The 25646-nt window shown below is 45.5% G+C and overlaps 3 protein-coding genes across 9 annotated transcripts in view; 1 reads left to right on the forward strand and 2 right to left on the reverse strand.

The window, feature by feature from the left end:
* UBE2O (ubiquitin conjugating enzyme E2 O) overlaps nt 1–3718 on the reverse strand; it is an 85631-nt gene extending 81913 nt beyond the window's left edge. For all 6 annotated transcript variants that reach the window (XM_053376009.1, XM_053376011.1, XM_053376010.1 and 3 more), the window contains exon 1: nt 3135–3718. In XM_053376009.1, the coding sequence (XP_053231984.1) occupies nt 3135–3524 (390 nt within the window). In that variant the 5' untranslated portion in view covers nt 3525–3718. The remainder of the gene's footprint in view (nt 1–3134) is intronic.
* Nucleotides 3719–4008: 290 nt separating this feature from the next.
* On the forward strand, nt 4009–20483 carry AANAT (aralkylamine N-acetyltransferase). 2 transcript variants are annotated; one of them, XM_053376017.1, is made up of 5 exons: nt 4009–4593; nt 10260–10335; nt 15223–15491; nt 16796–16950; nt 19074–20483. In XM_053376017.1, the coding sequence occupies exons 3-5, from the start codon at nt 15335–15337 to the stop codon at nt 19377–19379; spliced, it is 618 nt and encodes a 205-aa protein (XP_053231992.1). In that variant the 5' UTR covers nt 4009–4593; nt 10260–10335; nt 15223–15334; the 3' UTR covers nt 19380–20483. The 2 variants fall into 2 exon arrangements, with proteins under 2 accessions (XP_053231992.1, XP_053231991.1); XM_053376016.1 differs by lacking the exon at nt 4009–4593 and having other exon boundaries at nt 9301–10335.
* Nucleotides 20484–22207: 1724 nt separating this feature from the next.
* Nucleotides 22208–25646, reverse strand: part of RHBDF2 (rhomboid 5 homolog 2) — a 62559-nt gene continuing 59120 nt past the window's right edge. Inside the window, exon 18 of the mRNA XM_053376018.1 lies at nt 22208–23961. Within this exon, the coding sequence (XP_053231993.1) occupies nt 23542–23961 (420 nt within the window). The 3' untranslated portion in view covers nt 22208–23541. The remainder of the gene's footprint in view (nt 23962–25646) is intronic.

Raw genomic sequence — 25646 nt, forward strand, 5'->3', positions numbered from 1 at the left:
CCACCTACTTAGAGAGAAGTAAAAAATTCATGGCGGGTCTGAATCTGAGAAAGGGATTGGTCGAAGTTTTTAAGCCTCTTATCTATGGAAAAAACAGGATGTTCACTCATGCAATTGTAATCCTATGGATTTTAAGATAGCTGAAACCTAAAATAAAATGTAAATTAAATTCACTCGTTTGACACTCAAAGAATATACATTTTGGCATAAATACTGAGTAGTGGATGACAGTGCTTATTTATTTATTACATTATATCCCGCCCATCCTCTAAAAAACTCAAGGTGAAATTTATGGTTCTCATCCTCCCCTATTTTGTTCTAATCTATTGAAACAGGACAGTCACCATAACTTAGCTCAGGCCAGGAACACTCAGTGAAGATCAGCATCAGCATCTCGATCATTTTATTATTTATACCCCACCCATCTGACTGAGTTTCCCCAGCCACTCCGGGCGGCTTCCAACATATATAAAAACAAAACATTTAACATTTAACAATTTGCCTATCACCACACCATACTTATGGGCTTTACAGGCTGCCAAAGCTGCTGGAATTCCATGTAAAGTTGAATTTCTAGTACTGTATCGTGTTGGGTGGGTGGGTCTGAATATATGGGAGCTATATATAAATTTAGAAAGGCTCTGCAATGAAGTCTACACCTACTATTTTGCAAATTCCATGATTTCCAAGTTCTGTCTTACTGTGGAAATAAGGAAAACTAGATAAAATGCAAAATTCTGATGCAGAACCTAGAAATCACACAGAAAAAGCTTCCAAGCTTATTCTTGCAAAGGAGAAAGCTCATACTTTTTTGAGAAATGTGTCCATTTATGTAGCAACAGAAGCCTTTCACTTTTAGGTTGTAGCTTTGAAGGTCTCCCCCGCCCCCAAGTGACGTTGATATCTGCTCTGTATGAACTTAATGGACTGTGTTGCAGGGTTGGGGGTGGGGAGACTAAAAGTGACTTAAAACATGCCGATTTTAAAATTAATGCACCACTTCCTTTGAGAGGCGCACACAATTTCCATATCAAAGACACTGCTACTCAGAATTGCTTATAGTACTTCCACCCATCATAGCATGCAGTTCTGTTACTATATCACAAGCTTTTCGATCCATGCAACATTCATTTATAAGTCCTCTTGGTATTACTTTAGTGTCCACCCCTTCCCGCTAATCTCGTGCCTCATATGTATCACCACTCAATGAAATTTGAGAAGTAGTTAGAGTTCACTAGACATAAGGCCCTTGTCAACATTCCAAATAACATGTACAGTGGTACCTCGCAAGACGAAATTAATTCGTTCCGCGAGTTTTTTCTTCTTGCGAGTTTTTTGTCTCGCGAAGCACGGTTTCCCATAGGAATGCATTGAAAATCAATCAATGCGTTCCTATGGAAACCGCCTTCAGACCAGGTCCGGGGACAGTCTGTCCCCCGACCTCTTCTGAAGGCTGGGGGGGGGGCGGGACAAGGGCTTTTCTTCCCACCGCCAGCCTTCAGAAGGCTGTTCTGAAGGCTGGCGGTGGGAAGCAAAGCCCTTCTCCCCACCTCCCACCCCGCAAGCTCCGGGGACAGGAGGGCTTTGCTGCCGACCGCCAGCATTTTAAAAGCCCCCGGGACAGCGGAGACTTCTCCGCTGTCCCGGGGCGATTTTAAAATGCTGGCGGGCGGCAGCGAAGCCTCCGCTGTCCCGGGGCGATTTTAAAAAGAGGTCCAGGACCTCTTCTGAAGGCGGGCGGTGGGCGAAAGTCTTTGCTCCCGACAGCCAGCATTTTAAAAGAGGTCCCCGGAGATTTCCCTATGGGCTTTCTTCTTGCGAAGCAAGCCCATAGGGAAATTCATCTGGCGAAGCACCTCGAAAAACAGAAAACTCTTTCTTCTTGCGAGTTTTCCGTCTTGCGAGGCATTCGTCTTGCGAGGTACCACTGTAGTTACTAGCCTACAGATGCACTTGTGAGGGAAAATGTAGAGTCATGAACTCACTCAGGTCTGCACCCCATGGGCATACACAGGAGCCTTTTTATTTAGGCCTCAACTTTGCGCTCATTATGTAAGTTACACAGCACAAACACTTACCCATTTCCTATGTAAACAGGGGGTTGGGGAGGTTGCAGGGGTTTTTGCCCCAATGAATTCCTAGCCTTCAACATCTCACACTTGCAACATTCCCTCTGCTTATGCCACAAAGCAATGTCTAGTACAGTGTAGCAAAAAACTGAAAACAACCATATTAGTATAAAATATTTGTTTGGGGTTTAACAACAGATTGTGGAGAACAATATTAATACCCTCATCATGTTTTAGCAAGCAGCATTACAGAAACCTAAATTAATCTAAATGATTGCTAATGAAATGCACATTAAGTCATAATTGTTCCCGGAAGCTTTCTGTACACCCTAAACAATATCCATCCCCACATATATTTGAAATCCTACAGCTTTACTGTATCATCTGCTTAAAAAACCCAAACTGAATTTTATGCAGTTCCCCAGAACAAGAAACCATCAGCAGATATCACTGCAAGAAGTCAGAGAGGCCACAATTAAGCTCAAGAAGGAAGATTTCCAACAGATCACCTGAATTCCCGCCCAATACAGAATTGCAGGTAGCTGCCCTGATCAGGAGCATGCAGAACTGAGATTGTATCTCTTGGGGAATATATTCACTATTGCGGAATATAGTATTTTCAGGAGCTATAAGCAAAGAGAGAAGAATGTGGTTCTCTCATTCCTTTGTGGTGCAGAGAGCATAATGGGTGGGAGAGAGGAGGCCTAACGAATAGAAAACCCGTTTGGTCCAGAAGCTGCTGCGCATCCTTAACTGGTGCAAGGTGGGCCCCTGCAAGGCGTGATTGAGACACGAGGCCAGGAGCTGCCTTTCCGCAACCCCAGAGTCAGAGGCCATGCCCAACTTTCGGGGGTGGGGGCACCCCAGATACTACACCCACCCACCCACATGGCCTGGAGCCTCACACCCCACGGAGGCCCTGCCATTCCTCCTAAGGAGTCCAGCCTAAGGAGTCCCCCTCCCCAGCTACTATCCCCCTCCCTCGCCGCCATGTATGCAGATGAGATGCAGATGAGATGCAAACGAGGCCCAGGGCGGCGGCTGCTGCTTCTCCTCCTCGGTTACCTTGGTCTCCTTGACGTGCTGCTTAATGCCCTCCGGGTACCACTGGACGCGCACGTAGCCGCGGCGGAGGGGGCTTCCTCGGCTCTCCTCCCCGCCGCAGGGGCCCCCGGACTCGGAGCCCCCCGAGCTGCCCGCTCCGCCTCCCCCGGGGCCGCCGCCGCCACTGCTCCCTCCGCCGCCTCCTCCTGCTCCGGGGCCTCGCCCCCCGTCGTCGTCCTCGGAGTCGGAGTCCTCGCCGTGCATGACGCGGATGAGGCCGAAGCGCACCGAACCCCGGTAGCGGCCGGACACCAGGTCGTGGGTGAAGAGCAGCCTCTGGGAGCCGGCGGCGGGGAGGGCGGCCGTGGCCGGGGCTGCCGGCGGGGCAGCGGGAGCAGGCGGCTCCGCCATGGTGGTGGCTTGGCCGGCTGAGGCGGGGAGAAGGAAGGGAGGGGGAGAAGGAGGGAAGGAGGAGGAGGAGAAGGAGAAGAAGAAACGAGGAGGAGGAGGGAAGAGGAGGAGGAGGAGGAAGAGGAAGGGATGGCGGCGGCAGCAGCAGCAGCAACGGCGGCCGCTTGGCCCACACAGCGCAGTCACCGTTCGGCGGGGGCGGGGCTACAACGACAGGCCCCGCCCCGTCCGCCAAATAGAGGCCGGAGAGGGGCGGGGCCGAGGCAGAGCGCGGAGTGCGCCGGTGGGAGGGGCACGTGCGTGAGGGAGCGAGGAGGAGAAAAACGGTGGGGGAGGGGAGAGGAGAGGGAGAGTGAGGGGAATAATCAGGGCAGGGGGGTGGGAAGGGCTTGGAGGAGGGCAAGGCCGGTGGGGTATAGGGACATAAGGAGGAAAGCTGGGGTGAAAGGTGAGGTAGGTGGGGAGGAAATGGGGGGGGGGGACCAGGACACTGTCTACCTCTCCACAAAGAAAGGGGCCTGAGTTGAAGATGGAGGGAGGGTAAACAGATAAAACGGAAATAGCGGGGGGGTTGGGGGAGAGCATAGGAACCAACTCCTAGGGGCCGAGGTCCCTTTGCCCCCCCCCGTTATAAAATATTTGAGAGGGCCAGCCTCCCCCACCCCCAGTTAATGGACATTGCCATTCAAATAGGATGCGTGTGCCACGTCATGTGATTGATTATGCGCGGCGGGGCTCCCCCCCCCCCAAATATTTTATTCACGTTGGCACCCCTGGGAGAGTGAAGAAGACACCAAGGTGGGGAGGGAAGCCCAGCCGGACTGAGCTGCTCAGATTTAGGGATGATCCGACTTGCCACCTTTTGGTTTTTCTGTGCACTCTGCTCTTTTGCGCCTCCTGTCATCGTCGGGTAGACTCAGGATGGCAAAAGTGAGGAGGCAGGAGGGCCAGCGGGAACAAAGGGCGGTGGGAAGGGAGACCAGGAGAAGATGATGGGGAAGAAAAAGAGGCTGGTGAAAAGAGAGAGACGGCCAAAAAGAGACAGGATGAGAGATTGTAGTCCACAAAGGTAGGGGGAATTGAAGAAGATGGGGAGAAAAATGGTTGAAGTGGATCAGACGTAGCAGGAGTTAGAGACGTGGAGGTAAAGAAGAGAGGAACTTGTTTCCTTACTTAATAGGTACCATCTAGTGAACTCCTAATGACAGTGTTGTTTCTGCACCAGGGAAGGTCTTAAAGATCCTAGCAACAACCTGAGCATGGGAACATCTTGTACCCACATAACCTTTCCGGCCACAGATCGCTGCCAGTTTAGATGAAAACAAGTCAAGGGAGTCCATTGATGGCATGGAAGCTTAGAGGTAGGGATGTCAACAAGGGAGTTGCTGGAGTTAACACCTCTCACCAGCAGGAAACTAGCGCTAGTCCTCATGAGGGAGGTTGAGGATAAAAGCCAGATAATTGAACTGGTTGGAGCATAGTGGCAAATCTGGCCAGTGCAACTCTGTTGTTTGCAGAAACAGCTAATGGGGATTACTCACACTAATAAATGGGTGTACTGCAGTCGTTTGAGTGTTTTATCATTTATGTCTTCCTTTTAAAAAGCAAAGTCCACTTAGTATATGAATGGCAGTAACAGCCATGCTTAAAATTAGTAAACTTTGAGCCCAGCAGCAAGATTGCAGTATAGATGGGGGGAGGGGGTACAAAACAATTTTTAAGACTCTTGGCAATCCACTTCTGAAGTTAGGAAGACAAGCCATGTTTCCTACAGTATGGTACACAGGCGGTCTCTAGAGAAGATAGGAGTTTTTTGTTGCTAGGATACACACAGCTCAGGAAATTCCTAGGCTCTCAGCTTCGTGGTGTACATTCTATGTTTATAGCAGCATTCTACAATGTCATGTCCCATACTCTCATAAGATTGTATTCATGTTGAAAATCTTATGTTGATGGAATTTTGATGTACCTGTGTGGAATGTAATTACCCTAGGCTGGATGAAGGGACTTGAGTTCCTTATACAGAAGAATACTTTACCTCTCCATCTTTAATCATAATGTATAGGTTCTCCTTTTGCCAACACTTACTAAACGGGGTGGGGGCATGCAGACTCACATGAGATTTCTCATTCCTGTTTCTTCCTCCTGAAATCTCCTGCATACTCTTCTTACTCAATTAACCTGCCAAGTACTTGATTTCAATTTCCCCACTGCTTGGATAACAGCCACAATGAGGGAGAGGCCACCATTGTCCACGTTACTGGGCTTTTCTTTTTAAAGAGTACAAACATCAGGATAATATTGAGGCTTAGTTGTGTTACCTGTGATAATTTGGAAGATTGGTCTAGATCACTGTTCTTCAACCTTTGGTCACCAGATGTTGTTGGACTACAACTTCCATCATCCCCAGCTTAGCCAGTTGCCAGGAATAATGGGCATTGTGGTTCAACACCTGGGGATACATAGAAGAACAATGTCCTATCATTGGTGTGACTCAGCATAAGACAGTTCCTTATTTATCCCTTATTTGTTACCCATATGAAGTTTTCCTGGGCAAGATCAGTCTCACATTTTCATTGCACCCAGATCCTGCAACCTCATGGTGCCTAGGAGAGAATTACTGTAAATCAAGTTCAAACTGATAAATAACTCTCAAAACGTTTGAATCATGATTGTACAGTTTTATGAGCATTTTTTCCTCCTTTGAGACACTTCAGCCAAACAATCAGGAGGCGAAAGAAGAGGCTGGATAAACTTACTCTAAAACGTTAAGCAAATATGTTACTAGCCAAAGCAGATTTGGAGTTCCTGAACCTCAGGTGCATCAAACTTGACCTGCCTGCCTACATTTCTGCTTATCTTATGAATGACTCTTGCTCCATCTTGTGGACATTTTGTTATCCAACTGGAAGCACTTTATAAGGACTTCCACACCAGTTAGTGAGGGGAAATGATTCATGATGTTTACAGAAGGGAAAAAGTGACCAGGATACTTATCTATATTCCCTTGGAGTAAACCTGGGAAATGCTCAGTCACTTACATTTTTGGTGGCATCCGAGGAATAGCACTCTCCTGGACAAAGCTGCTGCCTCATGTTCCCATGTTGCATTCCTCTGTGCTGTTCAATCTCTAGAGGTGTCCTCAGGCCTATGATCCTGGAGTTACTCTCTTTTAAAATGCCCTTCAAATGCTTGGAAACAGGTTTTTTTCTGGAAGCAAGTGACAAAGAAATGAGCACTAAACTTGCACTATATTCCGCTGCAGTTCCAGAAGCAGCTTTAATGTAGTGTGAAAGTTCAAATATAATGCAGAATGTAACCATTAGGGAAGTCTCGAGAATGGAATAAACTGCGATGTGAATGCAGCCTGCTTCTCTCTTCCAGATGGACACTTGTGTGGCACTCATAGGTTTCTGAGGTTTTGTGGTGAGGGAACAAACTCAGGCTTTGAGTGGGGGGATTAGACCCACTATGTGAAGATGGAATCTGACCCAGGGAAACTCAGGATAGCTCAGTCGGTAGAGCATGAGACTCTTAATATCAGGGTCATGGGTTCAAGCCCCACTTGGGGCAAACTATTCCTGCATTGCAGGAGTTTGGATTATATGACCCTTGTAGTCCCTTCTAGCTCTACAATTCTATGATTCTATGCCTTAGCATGTTTGCAGGTTGATGTTGTTCTTGTCTGGGGTGTGGGGATGAGGGTGGTCAGACTGCATTAAGACATTTTGTAGTTATTCCTGTGCTAGGTGAGCAGCCAAGTGTATAGTTTGGGAGTCGGGTATGTTGTTGCCATGATCAGTAGTGTACACAGGAGCAGGGCTGTTGCAGTAGCAAGAAGCTGACAGGCCAGGCAACAGGAAGTAGGGTTAGACAGCATCAGTTTATCCTATTCCCACTATTCTCTCCTAACTGGAATTTTTCTGGTTGTTGTGTCTACAGTCCCCTTGCTTAATGTAGTGCTGTTGACTGCCCAGTTAGCAAACAGGAAAACATACTCAGGACATGACTTTATGGCAGCTGTGGTGACTGGTACTTGAGATGCTGACATCAGGAAGCAGGTTTCTCTTATCATCATCCTTTTATTTGCATGGCTCTCGTCAAGATCACAGCCATAGCGGCTTACAGCATTTCAAATGAACAGTCATAACAATAAAAAGAAAGACACATAGGGTTGCATTCAATTAAGTTCTACTCAGGGCAGACCAGTTGGAATTAATGGGCTTGAGTCATCTTAAATCATTAATTTGAGTGGGTCTGTTTTGAGCAGATTAATGCAACCCGTAATAAGGACACTTACAAATAATGTGAGTAAGTAACTACATAATAATTAAAAAACAGTACCATCATAAACACAACAAGCAAAACAAATTTAGCAGCTTAAAACAAAGCTGGAGTGAGAATGAAGCCTAACGCAGAAATAAAAATAGTAAAGTATAAGGCCACAATGATCTCCGTTCCACAAAGGTTCTCCACTATTTACTTGCATTATTAGATGGCAGCCACACTCTTCACTTGTGGCAGCCTCCTCCCTGCTGTCACCAGCATATCTTCTCTCAGTTCTTTACTGGAGAGGTCAAGATGGCTCCTCCTTCAAGCCCCACATACACTTGCAGTTTTGTTATTGCTTCCTCTGCTCCTCTTTCAAATACTTTTCTCTCTCTGTATTGCCTTCTAGACAGAATGCTTTGTGAAGCTCCAGGAGAGGTGGGGCAAAGCTCTGGAGGTGGAAAAAGATGACTCAGCAGGCTCTTCAATCCCAGGCACAAACTCTTGACGCCTGAGTCCCACTAGCTTTTAAAGAATTCTAGAGAATGGGAAGCTCAGTGTGATCCACCCATATGCCTATGAATCCAATGTTCTGTAAACACATGCCACTCTGTTTTTTCTCCTTGATGTGTTTTGAAAAGATTAATTTCCTTTCTGTTTCTTAAACTGTCAGTTTGGTGTATTTCATGTTTCCCAACAGATGGCGCTCTTTGACAATATAGCTTTGACTAGAGTAGATCGTAAGTACACAGTAAATTGTGCTAAACCCAGATATGTTAACATTGCATTTTCACGTTTCTGATATAATGTCCAAACTAACGTTGCAATAAATATAGTGAGCCTCAATCCATGAAGTACAGAGACAGCTGCTTAAAACATCCTGCTGTTTCTTGAAATATGTTGTTGGCATTTTTCTGTCTTGAGAGACAGTGGAAGAGGGCACCATCAGGGATAAAGTCAAACCATTAGAGCGTTACAGCACTTGCTGTGCCTGAAGAGTTCAATATGGGAGAGAGATGTTTTATTGCAGCTGGAGCACACGAAGGTGTCCGGTTTTGCTGTTTTTGATGCACCATGGCATTTATTCTCTCTGTGCTCCTCCCTGCAGTCATTTATCCTCTGGTCACTGCTGTAGATACACAGCCTGTCTGTCTCCAGGCACTGTGGTCATCTGCACTGTGGTTGTTCCAGATTTGTACATTCAAAGGCCTAGATGTCTTTGCATACAGAGTTTATCACACGGGCATGAAATGACCTAGATGATGCCTGCTCTATTGTAAGCCAAAAAAATCAGAAATGGAAGTGTTGCGTTTTTTCCGATTGTTTTGTAATGGCAAGCATTTCTGCTTGCCAAATGGAACAATCCCCACCCCTTGTCTCTGGTTTTGTCCATAGCACCCAAATGAGTGTTTTACAATAAACACATTGAACTACAACAAAGCGCAATGCCATCAGCAAGCGCTGGAGCCTGGTTTCCCTTTTTTTTTTTTAGTTCCCTTTCTATCTTTTCTTATTTATTATTGAATAGTAGCCTCTTTAAAATGTTCTGCAGATGGCTGTGTTTCACTTCTTGCCACCTAATAGCAGAGGAAGAAATGCACAACAACATGAATTTGGGAAAGCAGTGTGACACTTGGCTCCCTAGGACTCCTGCAAACAGTAAATTATCCACACAATTGTGGCTGACACTCCAGAAGCTGCAGCTTTTCTGGTATCTGCAAAAACTTTATCCTATCTGGTTCTTATTTTCTGGAGATGCCCTTTTTGAATTTTGTTAATGTACCCCAGAGGGGATCATGGAAGTTACAGGCTGGCTGCTGGCTAGCTTGGGAATGCCGGTGGAAAGCATTATTAAAGGTAGAATGACGTCCTTTGTTAACCTAATCATACCAATATTTGGGCATTACATTTGGAAAAGAACTCTCCCCTCCTTTTAAAAGCAACTCCACAATACAACCATTTGCTGATGTGGCAGCTCTGGAGAATTAAGCTATGGGACGCTGCAGCTCAAGGGCAAATCCAGGAGGGCAATTGCGTTTACAGTAATATTGGCAGAGCTTTATTCACATTCAAGGAAGATGCCACGGTAGAGTTTATTGATCCAGTAAAAGCATGCAATGTGTTTCTGCTTCACCTGTTTTCTGTCAGCACCCATCGCCTGACTATTCACCTGTGGCTTGTACAATGCCCTTTGTATCTAGCAATCAGCTAAAACACTTTATCCCTCAGCAGAAAACCATGCCAAGAAAATAAAGCCTGCGGGGATCCTTTTGTTGCCATGTCACCTCCAAGCCCTTTTGCAAGTGTCTGTCACATGAGGGTTTAGAAATGTCTTAAGAGGACCATCACGTGCTTTAGAAATAACAAATATATAAGCTGCAGTTCCCGAAGTCTCTGCAGAATAAAAGCTGGAAGCGCACCAGGAGTCCCTACAGCCCTCACTATCTGCTCTCTTCTTTCTGGCAGCAAATCTGCAAGAACCTCAGTCTTGTCTCCAGAGAGGGCCACACATTGGAATCCTGAAAGAAAACTTAATGCATAGGTAAGATCAGTTATTTCGGTTCTAACATCTGCGATGCTGACTGCCAAAGCTTTTATTTGCTTACTTTATTAAATTTATATACAGCCAAGGATTCAAAAAGGGAATGCACTTATTTTCTATAGCAGCAGAGGGTTTTTTTTGAATAGCTGTTACTTTAAATGATTACAAGAGGAAAAATATCACAGACTAATTGGAGGGCACAGGCCCCTCCACAGTTCTGTGTGTTTCGTTTATTGCTAATCTGGAAACTGTGTCCCCACCCCAATTTTGGTTTGTATGTTTTAGCAAAATCATCATATTCAGCTAGGTAGTAACTAAATACAGGCACTAGTTAAACAGGGCTTACATGCATGCAGCTTTGCATTAAATCATAACCATTTTCTTTTTACTGTTATTTGTTACTATTAGACACAGTCTTGTTCATGGTTCCGTGCAAATTTTATATACAATATAGACACACATTATGTATGGAACATAAGCTGAGTTAGCAGTGTCCAAGGCCGCAGCTTGTAATCCTAAAGACTGCAGGTGGAATTCAGAGTTGCTCTCTTCCAAGCGTCCTGTCTGCACAAGGATTTCAGCTTGCCAGTTAGAATGACCTCGCTTTCCTCCGCCTTCTGTGCTGTTTCTGGGGTTCTCCCAAGCCAGTCTGGGGTGGAGGTTGGAGAGTGAGGACCCCATTGCGCAAGCAGAAGTCCTTGTGCAGGGTGTCTCTGATGGGGCTGGGTTAGGTGAATTCCACCCAGTAGGTGTAGGATTGAGGTTTTAATCTTGCTTTTAACTGATTGATTGTTGGAGTAACAGTTACCTAATATAAATATTACATAATGTCAAAGCAAATTATAGACAGGGATATTTGATGAAGGTTGCAGTTTAGGCAAATGATTTGTGGCCCTAATAATAATTGAGAAACACATTTTCTGATTCCTTTTCCCCCAAACAAAAATGCTACCAACACTGAAAACCTTCTGCAAGGGGGCACTTTTAATTGAAATCTGTATTCTTGGATCAGCAGCTAATCTGTTATTACATATTTATTAATGCTTTCAAGTCTGGGGAAAAGGAAACATGAAGGAATTCCCAGATCTCAACTTGTGGCTTGTAATCAGAAAGCATCCTCACATTTCCCAGTAGAACTACGGTAAATTAGTGACTCCAATGCAGATAGTTTGTGGTTAAATTTACTAGGCATGTCCATTCTGAGAGTGCATATGAGAGCCTATTCTGTGCACATAAATATGGATTGTACATCTCTATATCTAGAGATACATATAATCTTCTAGGGCATGATTATGAATGAGAGATGTCAATCTCCATGGTGCCACATATGGTGTTGGCTTGAAAGACCATTATAATTAAAGTCAGGGACAGTCTGTTCTTTCTGTTTGTGCCTTGGATAAAGGTCCGTGCTTCTGCTTGAATCACCTCCCCTTGTGTGAAAAGAGCATTTAGGCCCATTGGCTATGTTATTCTGGATTCACGAAGCCTGCCTTTTCTATCATTATATTCTTGTGCTCCATGAATGCTGTATGAAAAGATCAGCATCCAGTAGCACTTTCTGCACTTTTATAGATTGCAGCATCCAGTTAGCCCTGTAGGTTGCCTAAGAATTTCCCAGATCTTGTCCTATGGGGTCTTTCAGTACAGCTGGGGAGAAATCCTAAGCCTTGCATGGAAGTTACTCCCAAAGTTAAATTCAAATTCAGTCACTCTGCATTTAAAAAACATAAAGCCTCAGAAATATTGTAGTTTGCTGGTGAAAATAAAATCCCTATTACGATTCGGCATCTGATGCTAGACAGAAAGGCTCCAGATTTTTGTCACCTAATCCATTTTTTAAGTTTTTTTTTGCAAAAGTTCATGTGGGATAAATTATTATTATAGCTTGTGCTGCATGCATATGGGGCTGTATCAAGGACTTCCACCTATGCATCAGGACTTTCTTTCCCCGTGTATTTCCCACCCACTCCCCAAAATCTGCTCTGGAGGATTGGGGGGAACCCAGAAAAGGTTGGGGGGGTCACAGCGGTGTGTGCAGGGAGAAAAAGTCCTGTTGCACAGGCAGAAGTGCTTACGTTAATGGGGCAATTTCATTGGATGCAACCCATGGTATGCTGCTGAAATCAGTTTCATGCAGAAGACCCCAAACCTAGCAGCCTTTGCCATCAACAGATACCCTCAGCTGAGTTCACAGCTCAGAAGGTGGACAGGTTATGGAGTGTGCAATAAGCCTGTATATTAAGGAAGACTTGAACCAGCCAAACTGGGCAGATTTGACCAAATCTGGAGTTACCCTTATCACTGCTGTCACTTCCTATTGGCTCTTATTTTGCCAACAACCACATACATTCTGTCCCTAGAAAGATAGTTGAGAGGGTTGCATAAGACATCTGTGTCCCGATCACTTGTCACGACTATGCACTAAGCTCCAGGACCTGTCATAATGAATGGGCTAATCTCCTTCACCTGACCTGTCCCTCGGTTCCCTTTCACTCTGCAAAGCACATTGAGAAACGGCACACTGAGATGTCATACATTGAGCACAGGCACGTATATGGCATTCTCATTGTTCCCTAGGTGTTTAGGGGTCATCACCTCTGCAACGAAGCTGCGTCAAAAGCTCCCGCATGGGCACTCACAGGGCCGTAGGAGCACGAACCCACACAATCCCAGGAAATGGCAGCACTCAAACAGCCCTGCCCACCCTTTTCAGTTCACCCACAGCTGCTAGTGCTGCAATTATTTTGTTTGGCTTTTACTTCAGATCCCATTAGCCACATTGCTAGCCTGCAGTTAGATAGGAAAGTGAACACCCGTTAATTATCAGTAATGATGCAGCTATGCTTTTTCTCTTTGCATGGAAACTTGGGAACTACATATCCATGTATGTAGACCCTTGGTCCATCTATCTCAGTATTCTCTACCCTGACTGACAGCAGTTCCCCAGGGTTTCAGATATCTTCTTCCTGAAGATGCCAGGGGCATTTGGCATGCAAAACAGATGCCCTGCCACTGAGCTGTAGCCCTTCTCTGCAACAAATTGTGCTAGGCATATATCCCAAGTTGAGCAAAACTTCATGGAGAAAGCCTAACATGACATTTGGAGCCCAGGTTTGGTCTGACATCGTGAACACTTTCAGACCACAGGCCCTGAACCTGGCAGATTTTGCCCAAAATAGACATCATGAATCATGCATGCTCCTTGATGCCTCCAACTCAGTTCAGAGCTTGGCAAGCGCTAGGTCTATAATGATTGCCCAAAATAGGCAATGTGAATAAATCGTAAGATGCACCAGCATGGTTTGGCTGCTGCTTTCCTGTAGATATTATAGCTCATTAGACATCTGCCCAAACCCACACAGGCCATTTGGTGTAAAATGTATGAGAAATATGCTTCGGGGATATAGTTGTTGATTTCAAAGCTTGAAAGAATAAACAAGAGGTATCCTTGTACATAAAAAGTTAAAGTTTAGGAAGGAGCCAGGCTTGCTAGATTGAAAAAAAAATAATGGTAGAAACGGGTGAATCTCTTGAATTACAGTGTCTGGAAAAAAGGGTGCTCCATGTAGCTTTTGGAGCTGTCATAGTTGACCAGGGATGAGGAACCTGTGACTCTTCGGATGTAGCTGGGACCCCACTTCCATCATTCCTGACCATTGATCAAGCCGGTGAGGGATGATGGGAGCTGGAGACCAACACCAGGTGGAGGGTCACAGGTTCTGCATCCCTGCTGTAAAGTAATGGAAAAGGAAAAGACTTCTGTTCTCCAAGGATATTGGGTTGCATCCAATGGTGGTGCTCAGCTGATGGTAAGGCTTTGGTCAGAAATTCCCCCCTCCTTCCTAGATCTGCTCTGGAGACTCCCCCAAACCTCTGGAGCAGATTTAGTGGCTTGAGGGCTGCAAGGGAGAGGAGGAATTGCCCAAAATATGTCCCTTCCCCCATTCCTCTGTAAGGGGCATTTAAGACACCAGCCCAAAATGAAGGCAATACTTGGTGTTTATAGAAGCATAGGACATTCACAACAGAACAGGGCAACCAGGCAGAGAGCATCATTTCCCAAACCGATTTGGAACGTTTTGCTGGCTCTCTGTCATTGGCTGGTGGGTTTAAGAAAGCTGATTTCTCGGTAAAGGGATTGTCTGCAGCAGCCTTTCCACAAGAGCACCTGATTAACTTGCCCTTTCAAAAGATTAAGGTTCCCACCCTGGCTATCTCTTAAGAGCACTCTGCTGTACCTTTATTTTCCTTTGAAAGAAGAAACCCTCATTCCCACAATTGCTTTCTTCTTTCAAAGGGAAAATAACTCTGGTCTCACATCTTTTGATTTGGCTGGTTAATTAACAATCACAGGAAAGCTTTCCAGAAGGCGGAAGATTGGTTTGACAGCATTAAGAGTCTGATTCTGTGCGGAGACCCAGCATGCTCTTCCTGACTCTGAGCTCTGTCTTGTGCCCCTGCAATCTGAGGCACCCAGCATCTAGCAGGAAGCGATCTGTATCTGTCAGGATTAGGTCCTAAGAGCGCTTTTGAGTCATCCAATCCAGCTTCTTGGTGACCTCAGAATAACTATTCCTTCACAGCCCACGTCAGTATTAACCCTGACTATCTTGCCACTTAACCTTGCCAGCAAGCCTCCAAGCTATAAAAGCCACTTCTGATTCCGCCCCCCTGTCATTACTGCTCTAATGCACAGCATCTGGGCATTTGCTGGATTTCTGCTTTTGTGAGTCGGACATTAGCGAGGACCCACCTCTGCGACCTGACGGACCTTCCGTTTTCACAGCACTGGTGGTGATGATGAGGACTAAGGTGCCTGAAGTCTCAGCGGATGTGTGTGCCTATATAAAGAGACGCAAGCGACTTAACTTGATATGCATTTTGCAGGTATTTTCAGCTGCTGGCTGACTGCTCTGGAGGTGGTGGACTGAAATAGCAGCGCGGCTACTCCAAAAGCGGGCAGAGCATTTACAGAAGGCACAGGAATAAACTAGAGAAGATGTCTGTGATCAGCGCCCTGCCGTTTCTCAAGCCCATCCACCTCAAACCTCCGCGGAGCTCCCCTGGGCGCCAACGCAGGCACACTCTGCCCGCCAGCGAGTTCCGGTGCCTCACCCCCGAGGATGCCATCAGTGTGTTCGAAATAGAGAGAGAAGGTAAGGCGCCAATTCCTTTGTCTCCTACGTTTTCTGAACCGCCCTCCACCTCATCCCCCAAATAAATAAAAGGCACTTCTGTACTTTAGAAGCACTGAGTTACTTGGGGTCCTTTATTGAGGGCAGAGTAGGAGAGGAAAGAAAAGGCAGGAGGTGGAAGGGAAAACATCCAAGCAAATAGGTTACACAAGTGGCAGCCAGCTTGCTTAACGTGAGCAATTTAACACCAAGACACAGCAAGAGAGGGGCTGGAATGTCGGCCTTCTTGTGCCTATCAGGCATGCGGCATTATGGGAATCACCCAGATATGGCTTACAGCTCCCAAGTGTTTAGAGTGTTCAGTGTAAGATTGAATGCAGGAAGAAAGTCAAAAATGGACGTGTACAGTGTGGGAAGAATCACATTCCTAACCTCTCAGGTGAAAAAGTAATGGAAGCATCGAGATCATTGATAAACTGGAGCATCAGTAGCACACTAAAGATCAGTCAGAAGCATTAGGGAAGTGGAGGCTGAGTGAATGTGCTCCTTACAGGCCACCTACTCAAAAGCCTGACAGATGGAAATTAATGTTTTCCACATCTGAATTTCAGTGGTAAGATCTGAAAACTGGTGGTCAAATTCAGGTGTCTTTATTCGTACTTGGGTGGCTAAACAAATCCCGTTATGGACATTTTGAGTTTTGCAGCCAAATTTGAATATTCTGGAACTGAGTTTAAAAACAAACAAACAAACAAAAAACAAAGGAAGACAAAGGAAATAAATGTATTTGAATATGATGGTGCACTAAGTGCTAGGTCAGACTGGCAGCTGCTGAGAGAGAAATACTTGTTAGTATCAAAGGTATCCTAATAAGACAATAGATTTATCCCACTGAGGTATGACTCAGCTCATCCTGCAATGGGAAGCTGAAGGTAGGCTACTGAAGTTTATAAAATATGCCTGGCCTAGCTTAGAATGGGCTTACCTTTCTCCTCTACCTGATGAAGAATTCTAATAAAAGATGCCACCAATAAATTTCACCACCAGTGGGAAGGGTTAACTATTCTGTCTTGCCCACCCCCAGGAACCTCAGCTTTCACTTATTGAACAGAAGCAAACAAAAGTCAAATAGGAATCAAATTACCCTGAAAACTGCAGCCCACTAGATTCAGGAATTCAGTTCCAACCTTCCACCTAGTTCCATTTTTGAACTTTTGTTCTCAGGTCAGGTCTAACATGTCTCCAGCGACCAGGAAACTGCAGCCTGGATCTAGACAGCAGCATGACATTAACCCTTCAACTCCTCTCTCTGTTGTCCTCTACAGCATTCATTTCGGTGTCGGGAGACTGCCCCCTCCACCTGGATGAGATTCGCCACTTTCTGAACTTGTGTCCGGAGCTGTCGCTCGGCTGGTTTGAAGAAGGCCGGCTTGTTGCTTTCATTATTGGCTCTCTCTGGGATCAGGAACGACTCAGCCAGGTAGGAAATGGAAATCCTTTTAAATGCATCACTTTCCCATTACGTAACTGACAGAGAGAGAACATAGACAGACTCTGGCGTAAAGACACATCACCTTCTTATACTGATGGAGAGTACAATGGTACCTTGGTTCTCAAACTTAATCCATCCTGGAAGTCCGTTCTAAAACCAAAGCGTTCCAAAACCATGGCATGCTTTCTCATAGAAAGTAGTGCAAAATGGATTAATCTGTTCCAGACTTTTAAAAACAACCCCTAAAACAGCAAATTAACATGAATTTTATTATCTAACAATACCATTTCTGGGTTAGGGCTAGGGTTAATTTTAGGATTGGGTTAGGGGAAGGATTAGAATTAGGGTTAGGGTCACTGTTGTTTTATTTTTTGTGATTTTGATTCATTTGCGGTTGGTTTGTTTTTTCAATTTGTTGTGTTGCTGCTTTTTCATGAGTTGCAAGTTTGTTGGCTTTGTGGTTTTCTGGATAGTTTCAGTTTTAATTTAAAATGCTCAGCTGTGGAACATGAAGCCTCTGCTTCCCAGCTGAGAGATCCCCAGCCCCGCTCTTGCTTGCACGCAAGTAGGAGTTGGATGGGGCTGCTCAGCTGGGGAGGTGCAGGCTCCGTCACACTTTCCATTGAGGGGTTTGCGTCTGTGGGCTCCTTTAAACTTCTCCGCTCAAGGGAGAAGTTTAAAGGAGCCCCCACGTCAGCATCGGAGCCCATGTACCACCTGAAGGCAGCCAAACAGAATAGTTGCTGGGGTGGTGAAGGTGGAGGCAGCCCGGCAGCTGCATCAGAGAACCCCTAAACCGCTGCTGAGGCAGCTGTTCGGCTGTCTCTGCATTGCCACCGATGCTCCTTTAAACTTCTTTATTGAGGTGAATGCAGCCACGCACCCCTCAATGGAAAAGTGTGACAGAGCCTACACCTCTCCAGGTGAGCAGCCCCATCCAGCTCCTAATCCCATGCAAGCAGGAGCTGGGGCACTCAGAACGGAAGTGTGGCACTGAAAAAAGTTTGTAAACCGGAACATCTACTTCTGGGTTTGTGGCGTTCGAATTCCAAGTTGTTTGTGAACTAAGCTGTTTGAAAACCGAGGTACCACTGTAGTACAGGCTTCCTCAACCTCGGCCCTCCAGATGTTTTGAGACTACAATTCCCATCATCCCTGACCACTGGTCCTGCTAGCTAGGGATCATGGGAGTTGTAGGCCGACAACATCTGGAGGGCCTAGGTTGAGGAAGCCTGCTGTAGTACATATGGCTTGGGAACTCTTCTCTTACTTTTCACATGCTTTGGTGAATGGGCTAGTATCATGCTTGCCCCACACTTTAACATCCCTTCACTCAGCTGCTGAAGTTCATTCAGTTTTCACAAGCCAGTATGCTGCCCCACTGTGGAACAAGTGTAATGGCGCTCCAACAAAACAATTTTTCATTACCCAGCAGTATCTGCTTTAAAAGCCAACGTTGTTGTTATATTTATACCCTGCTTTTTCCCTGATGGGACTCTAGAGGATTTGGGATTTTTGCAGGCATGAGCCAGTATGGTACCTGTACAAACACATAAATGCATTAATAAGAAACCACATTATTCTCCTTGAGAAGACTACTGATCAGGAGTCTTGCCCTGGAGCAGCTCTAAGGCAGATGCTGGATTCAGTGTGAAACGAGCATTTCACTTTTTAACATTCTGAATACTGAAGAGGCTGCACAGCTCTCTTTAAATTGGGAGTGGGTGAACCTGTGGCCCTCCTGTAGTTGTTGGACTCCAACTCCCAGCAGCCCCAGCCAGCATGGCCACGGGTTAGAAATGATGAGGCTTGCAGTCAAAAATGCCATAGGTTCCTCACTCCTGCTCTAAATATTAGAGCATTTCAGCTCTTTCTCCCGCCGCATGAATCTCATCACATTAGCCTAAATCAAGTACAATGTGATTTGGAACCAGTGGCTTTCCCAATGCATGCCAGTCAAGAAACTATTTGATTCTTCATCATCATCATCCTATAGAAGAAAGTTGTCCCTTGTCTACTATAAGTAGTAGAGACAGTCTGCGCTAGGGTGTTAACAGTGGGTGGACCACATCTCTTAACAACCATCTTCTCTCTTTCTCCTCCCTCGGCAGGATGCTCTGACCCTGCACAAGCCTCATGGATCCACAGTCCATATCCATGTTCTGGCAGTCCACCGTACCTTCCGCCAGCAAGGCAAGGGCTCCATCTTGATGTGGCGCTACCTGCAGTACCTGTGCTGCCTGCCGTACGTGCGTCGAGCCACACTGATGTGTGAGGATTTTCTCGTCCCCTTCTACTCCAAGTGTGGCTTCAAGGCATTGGGCCCCTGTGAGATCACGGTGGGCTCTCTGACCTTCATCGAGATGGACTATGCCGTTCGTGGCCATGCCTTCATGCGCAGAAACAGTGGTTGCTGAGGAGGTGCCTCCCATTTCCATCCACATCTGGCTGGTGTTCTTGGAGGCAAAGAAGCCCAGTTTCCCAATGATTCCCACCAATGGGTCAGGGGAGTCTGATGGGTGGGTCACAAAGTTGCCAAGTTCTCTTCTCTGGGATAAGGAACTTCCACATCAGTGGTGAATTAGGCAAGTGAGCCTACACACACATATTAAAGTTACTGATGGGTCCCTTTTTAAGAAGTTTGAGAACCACTGCAATACGCAGATTGATATGTTAACCCAAGCAACTCCTATCATAGCCATTGCTGCAAAGGCAACACAGATTTTAATGCGTAGTAGCGTTTTAGTAGCCAGTAATAGGTGTCGTAGCATTGTAACCTCACAACTGCCTTTCAAACTGGTAGCTAAAATGCACCCCAGTTGTCTTCTCATTTGTGTCTTAGCTGAATTTGCGCCCTGCAGCAGTGACCATTGTATACATGGGGCAATGAAAGGCAGTAACTGCTCTTTCCTCAATTTAGCTATGAAGATGACAACAGCATGACATGGTGGTGAAGTTGTAGCCGCTAAGCATTATTCCCATCAACTAAGGGAGCAACTAAGTGACTGTTGTTGCCAGTACACTATAGGTCTGCAGGTTAGAATTTGGCAACTTTCAGAGTAACCAGACTGTCAACCAGGGCCCCAGCTGCCTTTCTGCCTTATGACATTGGTGGTTACCATCACCCATCAAAATGGTTGTAAGAAGACAAATGCTGCATCTATAACTATGAAGCAAGTCACAATATTGGCATATACAAATGCTTCCAGAAATCAAGCTTTCTGTTCTCAAAAGTGTGGTTTCTGTTGTAGCAGACTGCATGCTATTTTTGGAATTAATAGAGCAATTAGGAAAAACATTACTTGAGAAGTAGAATCATTCAGTTACATCTGCCATTTTGTAGAATTACTGTTTGCCTTTGGAAAGGAGCAGCCGTCGCAGATGAAATTGTTGTCTCTTTGCTTGCAGTGGAGAAACTCCATGTCTTCTTGCACTGGCTGCTCTGTTGTTGTGAAATGCATGGAATCTGTGCTTGTATATTCTGTAAAAATATGTATATAAATGTGGTCTATGTGCTAAAACCAGAGCAGGCTTCTTTCTTAGCCGAGTTCCTCCCCAGATAAGTATTTGCCTGACAGATAAATCCAAGTCCCTGTTGACAAGGGGCAAGCCACATTTGCTTTAGGGTGTTTCCCTTTCTGGCTTTGACAAGAGCTACCCACAGCACAGAGGTGCAGAACCTCCTCCCTCCTCCTCCTCCTGCCGCCCAGGTGCAACAAAGGTCTACAACTAGCAGGAGCAATGGATTTGTTAAATTTGAGGCTGTGCAGCGAGTACTTAACTCATTGCAGTTAATGTACATGCTTTGAAATGCAGTGACTTACTGCTGAAGCAAAAGCACTCGGCGCATGCCCCGAGAATGAGTATGTCCCTATGCCCCTGGGAGGACTGTGTCGATATTAGCAGGTGCTCATATGTAAGAGCTGATGATCATTCATGGTGGTGGGAGAGGAGGGGATGCTCATGTGTACAATGCTCATCACACCCACAGAGATAAATAGCACATAGTGGGTGTTGGGTGGGGTCCAGCTGCTAGCACCCAATATGCTTCCTGACCCTCCTCATCCTTTTGATGTTTGGCGAGTGGGTAGGCCTTTGCCATGTTTCCTGTCCCTTGAAAGGTAAATTGGCTCCTTCAGCATGAACTAGAGGTCTGCATATCGAGTTTAAGGACAGAGTCCAACATGCATCTTCAGTAATTAATCTAGTCTGCACTGAATGTAAGGAAGGAATGTGCCCCCACCATGAAACAAGGCAGGCCTAGGGAAATGATGTTTGGAAGTCGGCAAAAACCACCATGACACAGCTTTCATAGTTGCATGCGTTGTAGCTCAGTGGCTACAACTAAAGTAGAAATGCTTTTTAAGTTTAGTTATGGTCCGGTGCAAACATGGGCATTCTCTTGTGCTAGATTACCTACACATTACAGTTGCAGGGAAAGCAAAAACTGAGGAGGAGCAAGTTTTGGATCCCAAAGTGATCTACTTAAGATGGGTTTCTTATATGCCTTTCTCATGGCCAGAGCAGGTGCCTGTTTCTTAAAAGCTCTGGGGTTGGGGAAGGGTTTCACAAGTGAAATAAGTGTAATCTGTTTGAGGTTATACTAACTGTAAAATGGCTGGATTGAAATGTATGTTATCTTGGTGCCCAAGGCATGCGGGTTAGCCCTGGACGCTGATCAACACTTGTAGCTCCTTCCACTAAGCAAGAAAAAGCATTTGCTTTCTCCCCCTCCCACAACCCTTTGCATGCCATTTTTCACTTTGTTGAGTCAGCAAATAAATAACAGGTTTTTTTTCTAAGAGGGTCTTGCTTTTTATACACCCTTCCTTCACCACTCCCAATTATGTAATCAAATCAGGCAGTGATAAGATGGTGGAATGTAATTTTGTGCAGGCAATGGGGCAGGTTTAAGACCTTGATGGGAGGTGGAGAGAAAGGTTGCAAGAAGTTAAAAATACTTATATTGCGATCAGCTGAAGGTCCTGAGGGACATCCGAGTGGTATACAGAAGGCGGCTGGCAAGGGCACAGGGTAATGCAACTTGGGAAGTGGCTGGTTAGACAATGTGAGCAACATAAGAAGGCTAGGGCTCTTCCAGACATTAGCTGAATGACAGCTGTAGGTAGACCTAGATATACCTGCAATGGGGCCTTACCCCATGGACCTCCTGTGCTCTGGTGGCAATCTCATGAAAACTTGCTAAATCTAGAGAACTGCAAGGAATTACACATTAAATAAAAGGGAGGGTTTGGGGTTTCTTTAATACATTTTTTCTTCATAAATGCATTCTAAAAATAAAGTCAGTCACTGAAGCAACAACATTTTGTAGATTTACCAACGTCTATTACGTGGGGCCACTTACAAGACAAGCTATTTCCATCCCTGGCTAAAAGGTTTACACAAGGCACTAAATAAATCACATTTTTAAAAAACACACACATTTGCTTTTGATAAATTTAAATTTAATTTATTTAGACCAAAAATATCCTCCTCCACCCTCCACACAACAATCTCATCTGTCGCTACAGCGTGAGCCTGGCCTCTTTATCAGAGTGAAGTTATCCTTCAAGTCTGCTACAGAAATTTAAATTCACTCCGTATAAATACTGGACGAGGTACTAGCACTTCTTCCAGATGGCACAAGGTTTCTTTCAAAGCATCAACGCTACTTGCCATAAAGTGTTTGGTAGCAGAGATCGCAAATGTAAAGAAGGGGCAGGGGAGAAGAGAAATGCATATAAAATATCCCTTGGGCAAAAAAGACCAGGTTGTTGGTTTTCACAGTACAATTCACAGTACCACAAAAAGGCACTAAGGCAGGGAAGATTGCCACAAAGTCCAAGCACCATCTTGTGCCATAAGGCAATTAGGAAAGGGGCTCCAAAAACCAGGAGTTGCATAAAAGGAGGAACTTCAAGTAGGAAACCATAGACACAGGCAGACGGTAAATACGAGCAGTTCAACAGGATGTTGCCTCATCACTAAAGTGCTCTTTTGAAGTGACTGCCTCCCAGGCCTCCATCCCACAAAGGACCTAGTCAGTCCTATGGATGAAGGATGGGATTGGTTGCTTTGGCAGCTCATAGAAAGGAACTCAACCTAAGAGGCAGAGCTTGTAGATTCTCTACTACATTCCAAATGGTTGGTGGTTATCGCAACATCGAAACTTCAGCAAAGATTGCCACCCGCTGCAGGCACTGTAGTGGAGAAGCCTCTCGTAAGAGACTCTGACCCAATTCGGACACCAACAGGGTGATGTTGCTTCAAAGCTATACCTCTCAATGATGGCTGCTTGGTGCCCAGAACTGTCAGAGAGGAACATACAAGAGACAGGTTGGCTTATGACTTTATCCCTTGCACCTAGGAGTTTTGCAAAAGGTAACAGGTGTTCTGCTTCAGCACTTGGAGCGTGAATGTTTCACGAGTGGTACAGGGAAAGCTGGAGAAGTGCAGATGTTTTGCCTTTTTTGACTGCCAGTGTTGCCTCTGTCTATTCCACTGCTGCTCAACATCCGACAGGTATCCCAAGTTTAAAATCCTCTCCTGCAAGCCCCATTCCACAGCCTCCCAGCTCCATCAATGCAAGACCTGGTTCAGATCATACTTCTCGCAGAACCTGTCAGTGAAAGGCAGGCAAGTGAGGTGCTCAATCCAGTGCCAGTTAATAGGGTACACATAGAGCCAGATCACCAGAGATGCGAAGAGCCCGACGAAGACCAGCATTGAGACGATGATCATGACTCTCTTGCGGTACTTGTCCATCGTGCCAAAGGTGATGTAGGGCAGGAAGGCGAAAGAGAGCAGCAGGCCGCTCAGGAAGCCAAAGATGTGTGCAATGTTGTCAATCCATGGCAGGAGGCCGCAGAGGAAGAGGAAGAGGACGATCCCAGAAAGGTTCAGGAAAGCCTTCATGGGCTTCTCGAGGACCTGCCAGCTCTGGAAAAGCTCCACAAAAAGGCAGGCTAACAAGCCGAACTGGGATCCTGCAGGGCCCACCTAGAAGAGGGAAGGAGGAAAAAGAAACTTAAAAATAAATCACGCAAGATGCAGTCCGCTCTTAGGCCAGCCAGGCTTTCTCCTCTCTCCACAACAGAGAACCCTGGAAAAGCAAATGGGCAGCAGAGTCCCAGAAGCTGTTAGTACAGTGATTTATTGTGCTGCATGGTAATCTTACCGTTATTCTCATTAAGCCTTAACGGTTGGTTTGTTGATCAAGGGGAATGAGTATTGGTTCCACTGCAAGAACTTTGAGGTTCAGATCTTGAACCTAGGTTCAGTTTCATTTCCTCTGGGGTTGTGGTTTCAAATCCCTCAGATCACAGTGCCAAGAGCAAGTTTTGGCCTCTACCAGCAAATGTCTCAGGTGGGACACATATTTGTACACAAACAAAGCCCCACATTCAGTGGGAGGAGAGCTTAAGAACTTGATGTTGCCACTCAGAGTAGAGAACACTGAGCTAGAGCTCAGAGGACAAAACGGGATGAAAGCAACTCATCAGGGCAACAAGTCGGGAGGTTGGGGGTTGTAATAAGCCGTACTTATGACCCAACCCTTTGACGCCCAAAGGAGGGGTGGGGAAAATCTCTGGCTCTCCAGGGGTTGTTGGATTCCTAGCTGCCATCAACTCCAGTGGTCAGGGATGCTAAAAGTTGCAATCCAACATATGGAGGCCCACAGGTTTCCTTGCCCTGGAAGGTAACAGCAGTGTCAATTCCAGTGTCAATTCCAGCGTCAATTCCAGATAGCACAAGCTTAAACATATGTATTCTATGAATTTAGTTAGATTCTCTCCCTATTACATGAGTTTAGGATGGAAGTCTTCATCCTGGTTTTGTAAAGGTTGCACTATAATCACTAAAGATCTTCAGATGAAGGGTGTACAGTATATAAATTTAATAATAATAATGATGATGATGATGATGATGTTATGTTTTGCATGGCAGGGCCCTTCTGTTCTGCCCTAAAAGATTTCTCAATCTGTGCTAAAGAAACCCCTTTTTTTGGGGGGGGGGACCAAACATGCAAGTTCGGCATCAAAGGGCATGTTGGTCATTTTGCAAAATATTGCATGCTTTATTCTCAATCTGATATTTGAGTTTTCGTAGGGTTTAAAAAATAATAATTAAAAACAACATTTGGAATTCATGAGATACAGGTACGTAGCTAAACAGGTACGGCTGACAGTCCCTACCTGAACGCCAGGCCCTTTGCACGAACGTTTACAAAAATATCTTGCCCAACCATGAGAGCTAAACATTTCCTGTAGCCTAAAACAAAGGAAGTTTAGATCTCAATCTGCATCACCTACTTTCTTTCACATGGGCTTTGACTTCTGCCATCATTCAGCAGCTAATCCCCACTGTGCAAGCCACCTTCCCTGTCCTCAAACAGAACTGGACAGAGTCACACTGAAACTTTCCTTCCATCAGAGCAACACTTAGAAACACCAATATTCAGAATTCAGCTCATAGGTCTTGAGCAGAGCACAGAACTGCCAAGTCAAAATAAAGCATACTTGGGGTTCTTTGCTATGTTTTTACCTTGGTTTAGGCCCTAGAACTCATACAGCAAAAGAGAAAGGCCCGAGTCATATTAAAACAAGGGGGAAATTAAAGGTTATTCAAGGTTACAGTGTGTTTGTCTAAATCAAGGGACCATAAATTCACTAGATAATCGAGTC

Source organism: Podarcis raffonei, chromosome 2 (assembly GCF_027172205.1).
Source record: "Podarcis raffonei isolate rPodRaf1 chromosome 2, rPodRaf1.pri, whole genome shotgun sequence".
In the NCBI taxonomy this organism is placed as follows: domain Eukaryota; kingdom Metazoa; phylum Chordata; class Lepidosauria; order Squamata; family Lacertidae; genus Podarcis; species Podarcis raffonei.

What these genes read in the sequence shown, in the direction of transcription:
- AANAT (XM_053376017.1), top strand. Translation starts at nt 15,335, where the DNA reads ATGTCTGTGATCAGCGCCCTGCCGTTTCTCAAGCCCATCCACCTCAAA. An exon ending in GTTCGAAATAGAGAGAGAAG is followed by an intron (nt 15,492 to 16,795) that starts GTAAGGCGCCAA and finishes TGTCCTCTACAG; the next exon opens with CATTCATTTCGGTGTCGGGA. An exon ending in ATCAGGAACGACTCAGCCAG is followed by an intron (nt 16,951 to 19,073) that starts GTAGGAAATGGA and finishes CTCCCTCGGCAG; the next exon opens with GATGCTCTGACCCTGCACAA.